This window comes from Onychomys torridus, chromosome 5 (genome assembly GCF_903995425.1).
Source record: "Onychomys torridus chromosome 5, mOncTor1.1, whole genome shotgun sequence".
Classification (NCBI taxonomy): Eukaryota; Metazoa; Chordata; class Mammalia; order Rodentia; family Cricetidae; genus Onychomys; species Onychomys torridus.
Genome location: NC_050447.1, coordinates 127423717 through 127437730, shown reverse-complemented (window position 1 = coordinate 127437730; position 14014 = coordinate 127423717). Strand labels below are relative to the sequence as shown.

Sequence of the window (14014 nt, the reverse complement as noted above, 5' to 3'; positions counted from 1 at the left end):
TCCTGAAGAGTTGTGTTCTTGCCTCAACACTGATTGTCAAGAAAAATGATGCTGGGCAAAGCAGTCATGACTAAACAGACCCTGTCTCCAAAAAATCAAAACCAAAACCCTAAAAGATAATTATTGTGTGTGTGCCATGTGTGTGCAGGTGCCCAGAGGCCAGAAGGACATCAGATTCAGTGGAGTTACAGACCATTGTTAGCTGCCTGATGGAGGTGCTGTGAACTGAACTGCAGTTCTCTGGAAGAACAGTAAATGGTCTTACATGCTGAGCAACCTCTCCCAGAAACTTTACATATTAAAAATATTCTAGATTCTTTCATTTGACTTAAACAGTAATAACTGTACTAAATAAAACTATAATAACCACTTAGGGAAAAATTCATGTGATTTCATTTTTTCTTGTTTTTACTACTTAGTGTGTGCCTTTCACTGAGGGTGCTAAAAAATGCAGCTGTGTACTGTGGCCTGAAACTGCACCCTTTGATATCTAGTTATAAGGACTGGGGTACAGTTAGGTAGAAGGTGCTTGTCTAGCATGCAGGAGGCTTGGGTTCACTCTCTAGCACCAAAACCCCAGACCCCTGAAGTTTTAGATGTAAGATTATGAAACAGAAAAGACTTGTATGCCCCCAGCCAGTCAGACAGGCAGGCTGAAATTTAGATACTGGTAAGGAAATTTACTAAATCAATTCTAAGTTACAGATCACCAACATTGTAGAGAAGAAGTGAACCTAGAAGCTTATGTGTAGCTCACCCTATAATCCAGGATTTAGGAGGCCAAGGCAGGAGGATGGCCATGAGTTCAGGGCCAGCTTGGGCTAGAGACAGACTTTAATTTAGTGCTAGTATTTAAAGAACGTCCTGCACAGCATTCTTGTTTCCAGGGCTGAGCAGGCCATGAGGTCTCTTTACTTCTATGTGACATCACAGAGTTAAAGTCAACCTCAACATAAGCATGGGCAAGTAAAATTTCTTCATTAGTATGTGAGGATAATCTAGAAATACCATAATCAATAATTCAGCATGTATTTCCCAAGATCAAAGATGTTTGTGATGCCAGCACTGGGCAGGTTCCTGGGTGTTGTAAGAAAGCAAGGTGAAGCCCAGGCATGGTGTCACACACCTTCAATCCCAGCACTTGCAGGTGGATCTCTAAATTAGAGGCCAGTCTGGTCTACAATGCAAAGTTCCAGGACAGCAAGGGCTGTTACACAGAGAAACTCTGGTGGGGTGGGAGGCTGGGTAAGGTAGGGGAAGCATGTCAGTCAACAGCAGCAGCAGCAGCACTCCTCCATGGCCTCTGCTTCAGTTCCTGTTTCTCGGTTCCCCTGGATGACGGACTTCAATAGGAGGCATAAGTGAAATCAGCCCTCTCCTCCCCAAGCTGCTATTGGTCATGGAGTTCTATCTCAGCAACAGAAACCCTGACTAGGACAGCCAGGCTATGGGAAGAACAGCATGTGAGGCTGTGTTCAACATCCAACATGTCCAGGGGAAATGCCCATTTCTTCCCTGTGATGTTACTATTTTTTGTCAGTCGTGGTGGTGTACTCCTGTAAACCTAGCACCCGGGGAGCTTGAGGTAGGAGAACCTGGGATACATAGTAGGTCTCAGACCATTCTGAAATACAAAGTCCAATCTTAAAAAAGAAAAAACAAAACAAAACAAAAAAAACCTATGTACTTAGTACTGTGTTTACAAACTTTCTTAGTGACAAGGTCTGTATTGCAGGCTGGCCTTAACTTGCTAAGTAGCCAAGGGTGACCTTGAATTTCTGATTCTCCTAGAATTCTCCAACTGAATGCTAGTTTATGCTGTGTTGGGACTGAACCCAGGACTTCACGAATGCTTGGAAAGTAATCAACCAACTGAGCTATAGTCCTAGTCTTTCTGATTTATTAATTTGTCATTTCTTCAGCTTTACCAAGGTCCTCAATAATCCCTAATGAAATCATTCTTAGTTGATGAAGTTATTCAGCCATGATCCTTGCCAGCATGTGCAGCCTGCATGCTACCCAGTCTAACTCTCCCAGCAACTCTGAACAGCACTATTTCATAGACTTTAAGGTTTCCCTGTCTGCAGCACTGGGGATTGAACCCAGGGACTCACACATTCAAGGCAAACGCTCTAATCCTGAGCTACAATCCCATCCATTTTAAAGATGTATGTCCATCTTGTTGCAGATATGCTCTATATTTGTACTTTACTAACAGCTGTTTGTAATATTGCTAGTCTGTGAACAAAGGTGCTAGAGAAGCCAGGGTTCTCATGATAGGATGTTTTTTGCTTATCTACAGAACCTTATAACTAGGAGGACCACTGTATCACCATAAGAACGTTTCTCCTCATAGCGATTCCAGCTATGCTCCCTGTACTTGTAATCAAGGAACAATGCTTTAAAATTTTGATTTTGTTATTATTATTGGTTTTTTGAGAGGGTTTCACTGTGTGGCCCTAACTGTCCTAGAACTCACTCTGTAGACCAGGCTAGCCTCTAATTCAGAGATCCACCTGCCTCTGCCTCCTAAGTGTGGGATTAAAGGTGTGTATCACCTGATGTGGACAACCCTTTCTACACTACTCTCATTGGTTAATAAAAAGTTGACAGGCTGGGAGCTGGGCAGGAAGTTAGGCAGGAAAGTCAAACTGAGAAGGATGGGAAGAAGGAGGGCAAAGTCAGGGAAGATGCCAGCCAGCTGCCCAGGAAGCAAGACATGCTAGAGGTTAGGAAAACCATGAGCCAAGTTGTGGTGGTATTGTGTTCCCCACAATATTGTGCACCCTAATAAATTTATCTAGGGTCAGAGAACAGACAGCCACTATAACAAAGCCAAAAATGGTGGCTAGAAAATGGGTCAGAGCAAGCCATAGCAGAAGTTGGGTGGTCGTGGTGCATGCCTTTAATCCCAGCACTTGGGAGGCAGAGCTAGCCGAATCTCTGAGTTCAAGGCTACTTTAGAAACAGCTAGGCATGGTGACACACGCCTTTAATCCCAGAAATTCAGCCTTTTATCCCAGGGAGTGATACCAGAAAGCAGAAAGGTATATAAGGCATGAGGACCAGGAACTAAGTCAGTTAAGCATTTGGCTGGTTAAGCCTTTAGGCTTTGGAGCAGCACAGTTCAGCTGAGAATCATTGGGATGAGGACTCAGAAGCTTCCAGTCTGAGGAAATAAGACCAGCTGAGGAACTGGCAAGGTGAGGTAGCTGTGGCTTGTTCTGTGTCTCTGATCTTCCAGCGTTCACCCCAATAACTGGCCTCAGGATTGATTTTATTAATAAGACCTGTAAGATTCATGCTACACCATGTGGCAATACAAAGATTAATAGAAATAGGTTAATTTAAGTAGTAAGAGCTAGTTAGTATCAAGCCTGAGCTATCAGCTGAGCATTTATAATTAATATAAGCCTCTGTATGGTAATTTGGGAAGTGGCTGCCGGGTATTTGGGAGCAGGAGGTCAGGACAAGGAATGTCCGATTACACCACCTGGCTTCTTGTTTCTACAACACCTCCTACCTCCCCCACCACCCACAAGACAGGGTTTCTCTGTGTAGTTTTGGTGCCTGTTCTGGATCTTGCTCTGTAGACCAGGCTGGCCTCAAACTCACAGAGATCCTCTTGGCTCTGCCTCCTGAGTGCTGGGGTTAAAGGCATGCGCCACCAATGCTCGGCTCGTTTCTATTTTTAAAAGTTAAAAAAAATTTACTTACTTTTATTTTATGCTTGGATGTTTTGCTTGCATCTCTATTACCACATATGTGCTATGCCCATGGAAGACAGAAGAGGGTACTGAGTGTCTTGGAATTGGAGTTACAGTTGTTAGTTACCACGTGGGAGCTGGGAATCGAACCTGGGTCCTCTATAGGAACAGCAAGTGCTCTTAATCATTAAGCCATCTTTCCAGCTGGTATTACTATTATTATTTTTGAGACACACTATTATTCTGTAGCCTTCAACTCTTCATCCTTCTGCCTCAGCTTCCTAGGTGCTGGGATTACACCAGTGTCACCAACAAATGAGAATGATCTGAGAAACTGTCCTTTATGTAACGTCACTGTGAGACTTCTCAGAGGACCTCCTTGTGAGCAAGTGCCCCTTACCTCTCAGCACATGCTGATAACTGGACAGCAGGAACTGCAGATGCTCAACCAGCTCATCCCATGTCTGCCACTGGGCTTTATCTGACTGCAGAGATAGTAAAAGCAGCAGGTAATGAATGCTTGCCCAGTTAAAGGTCCCAGTTACAGCACAGTTTCCAAAGCTCTTCCATGATGCCCAAACAGCAAGATTAGGGAAAGTGCTCTGGCGAGGAACTGAAGCAGAAAGGAAAGTACCTGACACTTGAGCAGTGATGTGGAGTTGTTCAGAAAATAGAGGGCCTGGGCCAGAGACAAGGGAAGCCGGGTGGGTGTCTCACAACTGTGGAGGAATATGATCTCTAACACTTTGCAGCGTAGAAGATGGCTTTCCATAGTAGTAAAGAACATCTCCCTGTGTGGAGAGGAGGGAGTTAGACAGAAGTGCATTCAAAGAGTACATGGCTCGGTTTGCCCTGAATGTTCTCACATAATGGATGTTAGCATTTAGGCATCTGTACTGGCCTGCCCTTTTGGTCCTAACAGAATATAACCTCAGCTGCAGCCACTAAGAGCACCCACTGTGTGCATTCGCTATGTTTCCTTATAAAAGGTGGGCCTTGTACACCTCCCGTGTGTGTGTGTGTGTGTGTGTGTGTGTGTGTGTGTGTGTGTGTGTGTGTGTGTGTCTTTACCTTCCTTGTCCCCAGGGACTGGTCCCTGCCACCTTCTCTGCCCCCTCTCTCTCCCCTTCCCCTCAATAAACCTCCACATGGGCCCTGTTGTATGGTATGACTCCTTCCTACCCTTTTTAAAATACAACAATGGAGGTCTACAAAACCACATGCTGTAGACAGAAATGGATTTGTTCATGAAGCAGTAACTTACAGGATGAGGGAACAGTCTGACATTTGAAAAAGAAAAAGGTATTCTGGTGCACACCCAGGGAGGGAGGCAAGGGAGGAGCTAGAGGCTGGCCAGTCATGGACTGAACCCAGGGCCTGTGCTTCAGTATGTCATCTACCACTGAGATGGACCTTTGTCCTAAAGTTCCTAATGCTTTTCATCAGAGATGATATACTTGAGGTAAGCAGAACATCTTTAAAATACATAAAGTACTTAGCAAATTAGGAACTGTATTCAGCAAAAATAGTGAAATAAAAACAAAATCAAGGTAAATAAAACAATCTATCAAGCCAGGCATGGTGGCGCATACCTTTAATCCTAGCACTCTAGTCAGACGCAGGAGGATCTCTATGAGTTTAAGGCCAGCCTGGTCTACAAAGCTAGTTATAGGACAGGCAGAGCTGTTATGCACAGAAATCCTGTCTCACCCCACTCCAAACAATATTGTAGCTAGGTTGATTCTCTTGCCTCAGGCTTGAGAGTTGAGATCACAGGCTTCAAACACCAGGCCCAGCATTTATTTTTTATTTCACAATATATTCTGGAGATCAGTTAATAGAGATTTCCTTATTTATATAACTACATAATGTTCCATCATGTTCAGGTATCATATAATAGGTATTTATTCCTTAGCTGTTTATGGGCATTTGGGTTGTTCCCAATATTTTGCAATTGTAAACATCAATGTAGTGAATATCCTCATGCACATGTTTCATTATTTATCCCAGCACTCAGGAGACAGAGACCAGCAGATCTCTGAGTTCAAGGCCAGGCTGGTCTCTACGGATGCACAGAGAAACCCTGTCTCGAAAAACAAACAAACAAACAAGAAAAGGTAAACTCTAGAATGCATGTGTAGTTCTGTTAGACACTGCCAAATATTCCTGTATTTTTCTCTAAGGCTCATATCATTTTTGTATTCTCATAAGCAATGAATAAGCACCTGTTTTCTCATAACCTCTTTAATAGAGAATATTATTGGTCTTTAAGTTTTTTTACTATTTGGGTAGGTAAGAAGTGGTATCTGGGTATAGTTTTTACTTTTAAAAATATGAAATTGAACATCATAGGATAATAAAATTACAGACTATTATCCTTTATAAATACAGATGTAAAAACCTTAAATATTAGCAACATGAATCCATCAATATCAACATATTAAAAAGATAGCATGAACTGGGTTGTGATGCACACCTTTAATTCCAGCACTTGGGAGGCAGAGGAAGGCAAATTCCTTTGAGTTTGAGGCCAGCCTGGTCTACAGTGATGGTTCTAGGACAGCCAGGGTTATATAGAGAAACCCTGTCTAAGCACCCTGCCTCAAAAAAAAAAAAAAAAAACCCAAACCAAACCAAACCAAACCCAACCAAACAACCAAAAGAAATGACAGCATGCAAGCAAGTAGGGGTTTGATTCTTGGCATGTAAAGCTAATTAAACTTTATTTTATTTATTTATTTTTAAAGATTTATTTATTTATTATGTATACAGAAGAGGGCACCAGATCTCATACAGGTGGTTGTGAGCCACCATGTGGGTGCTGGGAATTGCTCTTAACCTCTGAGCCATCCCTCCAGCCCCTAATTAAACTTTAAGAAATTAATTAGCATAATTCCCCACATGAAGAGAAGAGGAAAAGTTATGATTATCTTAATAAATGCTGAAATCCTCCATATTTATATTTTACCAGTCAAGGAGAAGTAGAACCTCTCGGTCTGACACCAGGGGCCTACAGACACCTACAGCTTACATGTCATGCTCAAGACTAAATGGTTCCGAGATGAGGAATGCGGCAAGGAAGTCTGCTCTCACCATTTCGCTAACACTTACTTGAAGTCTTGGTGGAATAAGGGAAGGGAGGATGTCAACCTCCGTTTGCAGACATGAGTATATAAGGAGAAAGGGCTAAGAAAATTACAAAAAGGCAAGATTTTCTTTTTTTAAACATTAAGGAAACCACCTTCCATCTTAATTTTTTTTTTTTTTAACATTTCTTATTAATTTTGTCTGTGTCTGTCTTCATGCCATGGCATGCGGGTGGGAGTCACAGGACACCGTGTTAGGACTCAGTTCTTTCCTTCCACTGTGTGGGTCCAGTGAGTGCACTCAGACCGGCAGGCTTGGCAGCATGCACCTTTACCTACTGAGCCATCCCACCAAGGCTGCAAGATTTTATACACTGCCAGTAAGCCACTGGAAAATGACAAGTCAGGCATTTGTCAGGATGCATGAAAACTACCTATATAAACCTGTGTAGTTGCTGGGTGGTGGTGGCGCACGCCTTTAATCCCAGCACTCAGGAGGCAGAGCCAGGCGGATCTCTGTGAGTTCGAGGCTAGCCTGGTCTACAGAGTGAGATCCAGGAAAGGCTCAAAGCTACACAGAGAAACCCTGTCTTGAAAAACAAAAACAAAAAAACCCCAAAAAACAAACAAAAAACCCACAAATACCCTGTGTAGTTTAAAAGTTAAAAACAAAAACAAAAACTGCAAATTATACCTGAATTAATAATGAATCAAAATAAAGAGTACTTCATGTATCTTCTAATATAATTTGGGTGGGTGGCCAATTTACCCCTTCTGAGAAAAACTTAGTGTTAGCTTTTATTTATTTTTGCCTATTCCAAGTCTAAGCTTGAAGGATGACTTGTTAATCAAATTGCTATGGTAGGGAGATTCAGGATGCCTTGATGGTGTCCTGCTTCTTCCCAAGGAATTATGCCTTGACTGCATATCGATTATTTGGGAACCTCCTCCTTTCATCTCAGACAGGAACAGTTCTCCTACCCCTTTCTTCCTTTTTCAATTAGTTTGTGGTTTTTTTTCTCTTAAAATTATGTTTATGGCAGGCAGAGATTTAAAAAAAAAGTTAATTTAAAAAAATGGCTTTTTTTTTTTTTTTTTTTGGGTTTTTTCAAGACAGGGTGTCCCTGTGTAGCTTTGCGCCTGGAACTCACTTTGGAGACCAGGCTAGCCTTGAACTTACAGAGACCCGCCTGCCTCTGCCTCCCGAGTACTGGGATTAAAGGCGTACACCACCACCTCCCGGCAAAAAAAAATTGCTTTTTAGTTCTCCTTTTAATGGAGAAATCAACCCAAACTAAAACAAACCAATCCTACTAGACTCACCTCTGACTCCTCTCAGGGATGTCCAGCACAAACCCAAACATCATCTCAGCTATTTTATTGGAGCTGCAGGTAGGAGTCCTGTCCACCTCCACAGCGATGGACAACATCCTCTGAAGCTGACACACAACCCTGGATCCAGAGCACAGGATACAAGTGAGTGGGGAGACTTGGTGAGAGGCTTCCTGAAGCTGGAGGTCCCCACCAGTGTATCCCAAGAACAGACTGCTGGGTGTGCAGGAGTATGCCTTTAATTCCAGCACTCAGAAAACCTCTGAGTTCAAACCAAGCCTGGTCTACACAACGAATTTCAGGCCAGGCAGAGTTACATGGTTAGACTCTGTCACAAACAAAACAAAACCAACAAGCAAACAGCAACAACGCAAGGACAGAGACTATTAAAGGGTCAGCAAAATACACAACAGATCAAGGAGAGTAATCAAGTTACTAGCTGGCTCTCACTGAGCAATTCATCCACCTGAATCCCTTTGCCAGATCATGTGAACCTTTCAGAATTTGAGGGTGAACTACATAAGCAGAAGCACACAATCCTAAGGGTCTAGAGAACTTTAAAGACACTGTAATGCCCCTACTTTGTAAATGAAGAAACAGGTCTAAAGTGACTAACTTTATTTTAATTTCTTTGTTATGGGAGAAGACAAGCATCTGCCATTTAAATTTTTTTTTTTTTTGATTTTTCAAGACAGGGTTTCTCTATGAAGCTTTGCGCCTGTTCTGGACTAGCTCTGTAGACCAGGCTGGCCTCGAACTCACAGAGATCCACCTGGCTCTGCCTCCCGAGTGCTGGGATTACAGACATGCGCCACCACCACCCAGCCTGCCATTTAATTTTTAAAAAATTTAAATTAATTACTTTTATGTATGAATATTTTTCAGGCAAGTATGACTATATGCCACATACTGCTTGGTGTCCTTACAGGTCAAGAGAGCTCTAAATCCCATGCAACTGGAGTTACAAGTGGTTGTGAGCCACCATGTGGGTGCTGGGAATTGAACTGGGTGGGTCCTCAGGAAGAGCAGCCAGTGCTCTTAACTGCTGAGCCATCTCTGCACCCCTGCCATGTAATTTTCCTATTCTGGTTTCCTTATGACACAGTAGCTCTTACCAAGACTAATTTCAGAATGTCCACTGCTGGACTTCACCTTTTCTCCCTTCAGACACAAATATGGGAGAGAGGCAGAGATGCAGTTGGGAAGCTTGGGCAACACTTCAGAAGGGTGTCTGGCTTACCAGTCATTTAAATAGGTATTTGATGGAATGGCACTGTTTTCAGAGGAAACTGCAGACAGTGGCAAATAATGGGCAGATTCTGGCCTACAATCATAGGTTTATAAGTTACTATGTTGTCTCTGTCCAAATCTAACCAAGTTTGTTTTTCTTAAACATGAGGACAGTTTTGTTAGAGTTTGAGAGAAAACAAGAGGACAGGCAAGCTAGAGGTCTTGAGCGGCCGGGAGGCAGGAGACGGATCAGACTAGAAGTCAAGGAGCAGGAAGGGGTGTCCCCAAAGGGAGCAGGTGCCCAGTGTTGGGTGAAGCAGGCTCAGGACTTTGGTTAGCGTCCACAAAAGGGAGCTGGAAAGGTATAAGTGACACCGAATGAGAACTGGAAGGCGTAGGCATGGAGGCTTAGCAGTGAGGACCTGTAAGCAGCAGCCCTCCCTCCCTCCCTTTCTTCTGGTGGGATCCAGGTCCTAAAGCATACCACACAAGGACCCTACCATCATTGCACTCCTAGTCCAGACTAAGTCTTTAGTGAGAATTTGGTAATCTGGGGCAAGCTGCTCTTTGGGACTGGTCCTACTCTTTAAATACCAACTCTTCACAGCCCTGGAAGACAGCTCTTCATTTGCTCCTTACAGCTGATTGGTGTTCCTGGTCAGGTTAGGCTGGGCAGACAAGTGGTCACTGCTAGCTTTCAAGACTCCTGCTCCTGAAGAGGTCTGAGTCCCATCTGGGGTCTGTGTTAATTCATTTTCAGTCACTGCTTTGACCAGCCACTTGATAACGTCCCTGGAACACAGAAGAGGTGAGAAAGAAAATGTTTGCACTGTTCTTGCACCTATAGTGTTCAGGCCTGCATACTTACACTGGATTCCCAGACCAGAGGGTCCCTCCAAAGGCAGCCAAGGACCTTCAGGTTGTTTTATTTTATTTTAAATTTTTCGTTTTTTGAGACAGGGTTTCTCTGTGTAGCCCTGGCTGTCCTGGAACTCGCTCTGTAGACCAGGCTGTCCTCTAATTTACAGAGATCCTCCTGCTCTGCCTCCTGAGTGCTGGGACTAAAAGTGTGCACCACCGCTGCTCAGCTATTTTCAATATTTAAATAAGTCTAGTGAAAATCACACATTTAACTGGAGCCTGATTATAAAAGCAAACTGAAATACAAACATTTTTCTTTTTTCTTCTTTTGTGGTACTGGAGACTGACCTTGTGTATGCATGCCAGCCTAGCATTCTACTACTGGGCTGTACCTCTAGCCTTCAACACTTTCCTAGAAGTTATATATTAGTTGCGTTTTACCATTGTGTGGCCAATACCTGACAGAAATACCTTAAGGGAGGAAGGCTTTATCTCAGCTCACAGTTTTAGAGGGTTCAGCCAACGGGTGCTTGGACCCATGCAGTTAGGCAGAACATCCTGGAAGGGGAGCATGGGGCAGAGGCTGTTGTTCACTTCTTAGTAGATAAAAAACAGAAAAGGGGAATGTAGGAAGTGGCCAGTATGAGCTATAATGCCCAGGACAGCCCCACACTGTGGCCCTACTTCCCCCAATCAGTGTACTATGAATTCATAAAGGAATTAACACATTCACTAGGGCAGAGCCCCCAAGATCTAACTATCTCTGGAAACACCATCACAGTCCACTAAGGTGTGCTTTACTACTCCATTCAACTGGACAATCAAAATTGACTACCATAAACTGTAATCACAGAGAAGCACCTCTGGGGCAAAGATGACTTTGTGATCAGCAGTCCTACCTAGAGGTGGGAAGCAGGACTAGGTAGGCAGAGGTCATCTATGAAGGCAGGAACAAGGGCTGGAGGGTATGCACTTGGACATATTCCACATGGGGCTCAGGCGCTATCAGTAAGGCAGAAACAGCTCACTGTTAAGATTTATTTTGCTGTTGTTTTTTGTTTTTGTTTTTGTTTTTCAGACAGGGTTTTTCTTTGTAGCCCTGGCTGTCCTGGAACTTGCTTTGTAGACCAGGCTGGCCTCGAACTCACAGAGATCTGCCTGCCTCTGCCTCCTGCACGCTTAAAGGCGTGCTCTACCACTGCCCAGCCCTAAAATTTATTTTGATGATTACTAATTGCTTAAGTAACCAAGATTAAAAAAGTTGTATTGAATATACACACTTAATTGTTTCCCCCCTAAAACCACAATAACACTAGAGAAAATAAAATTGTAAGGTACTGATTTGGGTGCAGTGGCACATACCTTTAACCCCAGCACTCAGGAGGCAGAGGCAGACAGATCCAGCCTGGTCTACACAGTGAGTTCCAGGCCAGCCAGGGCTACATAGAGAAACCATGTCTTAAAAAAACCAATGACAAAAAAAGGAATCAGAGACCCAAATAACCAAAACAACCCCACTCCCCTGCCAAAGGCAACTAACTTGGGGAAAACAGATGTTATGCACAAAATCAGAGAACAATTACCAAAGATAAGAGATGTGTGAGCTCCAGCCCCTTTCTTTTATTTTTCTCTATAAATTATTACTGATATTTAGAAAGCCTTATTTTTTAATCTTAGGTGTTTGCTCATTTTATCTATATGTATGTCTGTGTACCACATATATATGTGCCTTGTGTCCATGGAGGCTAGAAGGTGGTGTCCTATCTTCTAGAACTGGAGTTATTTATGCTTTTGAGTTGCCATGTGGATACCAGGAATCGAACCCAGGCCCTCTAGAAAGGTAGCCAGTGCTCCTAACCACCGAGCCATGTCTCCAGCCCTGCTTCTGATTTCTAAATATATATATAAATATATATATATATCCATACATATGTGCTCTATTTGCATGTATGCTTGCAGGCCAGAAGAGGGTACCAGATCTCATTACAGATGGTTGTTTGAGCCACCATGTGGTTGCTGGGAATTGAACTCAGGACCTCTGGAAGAGCAGCCAGTGTTCTTAACCTCTGAGCTGTCTCTGCAGCCCTGCTTCTAATTTCTTAACAGCATTTCTGAGAGCTAGAAGACAATTTCTTCAAAGTTCTGCACAAAATTTATTTCTAAATATCTAAACTAGCCGGGCGGTGGTGGCACACACCTGTAATCCCAGCACTTGGGAGGCAGAGGCAGGAGAATCTCTGTTGAGTTCGAGGTTAGCCTGGTCTACAAAGCGAGTTCCAGGACAGCCTCCAAAGCTACAGAGAAACCCTGTCTCGAAAAACCAAAAAATAAATAAATAAATAAATAAATAAAAAATAAAAATAAAAAACTAAACTAAAAGTAATTAGCCTACTTATTAGTCAATACACAAGAGAGAAAAAGAGATTTTCAGACATATGAGATCTGAAAACTTTTACTTTCCATATAATCTTCAGAACAAGGGAGTAATCCCCACTAGACACATGTTCAGTTCAGTTCTCTTGATTGTCCACAGTTTTGTTATTGATCCAATTTATGGTATTTAGCAATGAGGAAAATCTTATCCCCTTGTAATCTCTGGGTTCATGAGTGACTGAGAACACTAGCAGATTAGTGTGTCTGTGAGAGAACTTCCTAAAACAATTATGCCTCACCATCACGAAAACTCCTCTCTAATGTTGGCCCAATCTACTAATTCAAAATCTGAGTAGATTTGGGATCTACTGTTGGGAGAAGATCAAACTGTGGAAGGGGAGAGCCTCGCTGGAAAAGTGGATCACTGGGGACAGGGTCTTGAGGATGCGTGCTGCTTTGGGCCCTTCCTTTACTAATCTGCTTTGCTTCCTGGCTGCCATGAGCTGAATAGCTCTGCTGCTGCCATGCCAGACGAAAACCCCTGAAATGATGACCTTAAATAAACCCTCTCCTTGACTTTTTACACACTGTCAGTGATGAACTAACACACTTGTTACACACTACAGTCCCTATTCTTGTCATACCAGAGCGCTAACAGCTCATTACCTGACGTTGTGGGGCTGTTTGTCACACGAAAGAACAGTGTTTGCAATGGATTGTTGGAGGTGCTGCCGCTGTCTCCTCAAGATCTGCTGGAAGTCATCTTCCAGGGTTTGTACTACATAACGTAGAAAGAGGATTCGTCCTGGCAGAGTTTGTCCCTGTGGAAGAATGAGCAAGTCAGCCTTGCTTCTGAGTCTCTTGAAGACAGGAAACCATATGCTGTCATAACCCAAAGTGCAAGAAAGTGCCATGAGTCAGCAAGTCTGTCTATCAGAGAGTTTATGGGAGACAGTAGGTACTGAGTCACGGCAACAGAAACTACCAACTGCTTTGTAGAGTGCTGTACCATCTGCATTCTCACCAGCAAAGACACAGACTCATTCCTCAGTCTTGCCAAAAATCTTATATGATAAGATACTATATCAAATTTCTATCTTAGCCCCTTTAAAATAGTGTTAGAGTTTGAATGTGTGTCCTCAACAGGCTCATGTTTTGGAGGATATCATGGTGTTTTTTAGGAGTTTTGGCACCTTAGGAGATGAGGCCTAGGTGGATTGAAACAGGTCACTGGGAACATGCCTTGAAAGGATATATATATATATCATATATATATATATATATATATATATATATATATATATATGATATATATATATATTTAAAGGAAACGGGGGGGGGGGGGGAATCTATTTGTATATTATCCTCACACCTCAAAGACTTTTGTGTAGTTTGCTAACTTTCTTTTATATGTAAATACCATTA

At 42.8% G+C, this 14014-nt stretch overlaps 1 protein-coding gene across 3 annotated transcripts in view; it reads right to left on the bottom strand.

Moving 5' to 3' along the window:
• Simc1 (SUMO interacting motifs containing 1) overlaps positions 1-14014 on the bottom strand; it is a 36071-nt gene that overhangs the window by 1030 nt on the left and 21027 nt on the right. For all 3 annotated transcript variants that reach the window (XM_036186727.1, XM_036186728.1, XM_036186729.1), the window contains 5 exons: positions 13256-13410; positions 9995-10147; positions 8117-8245; positions 4342-4498; positions 4108-4192 (listed from right to left, as the gene is read on the bottom strand). In XM_036186727.1, coding sequence (XP_036042620.1) covers positions 4108-4192; positions 4342-4498; positions 8117-8245; positions 9995-10147; positions 13256-13410 — 679 coding nt within the window. The remainder of the gene's footprint in view (positions 1-4107; positions 4193-4341; positions 4499-8116; positions 8246-9994; positions 10148-13255; positions 13411-14014) is intronic.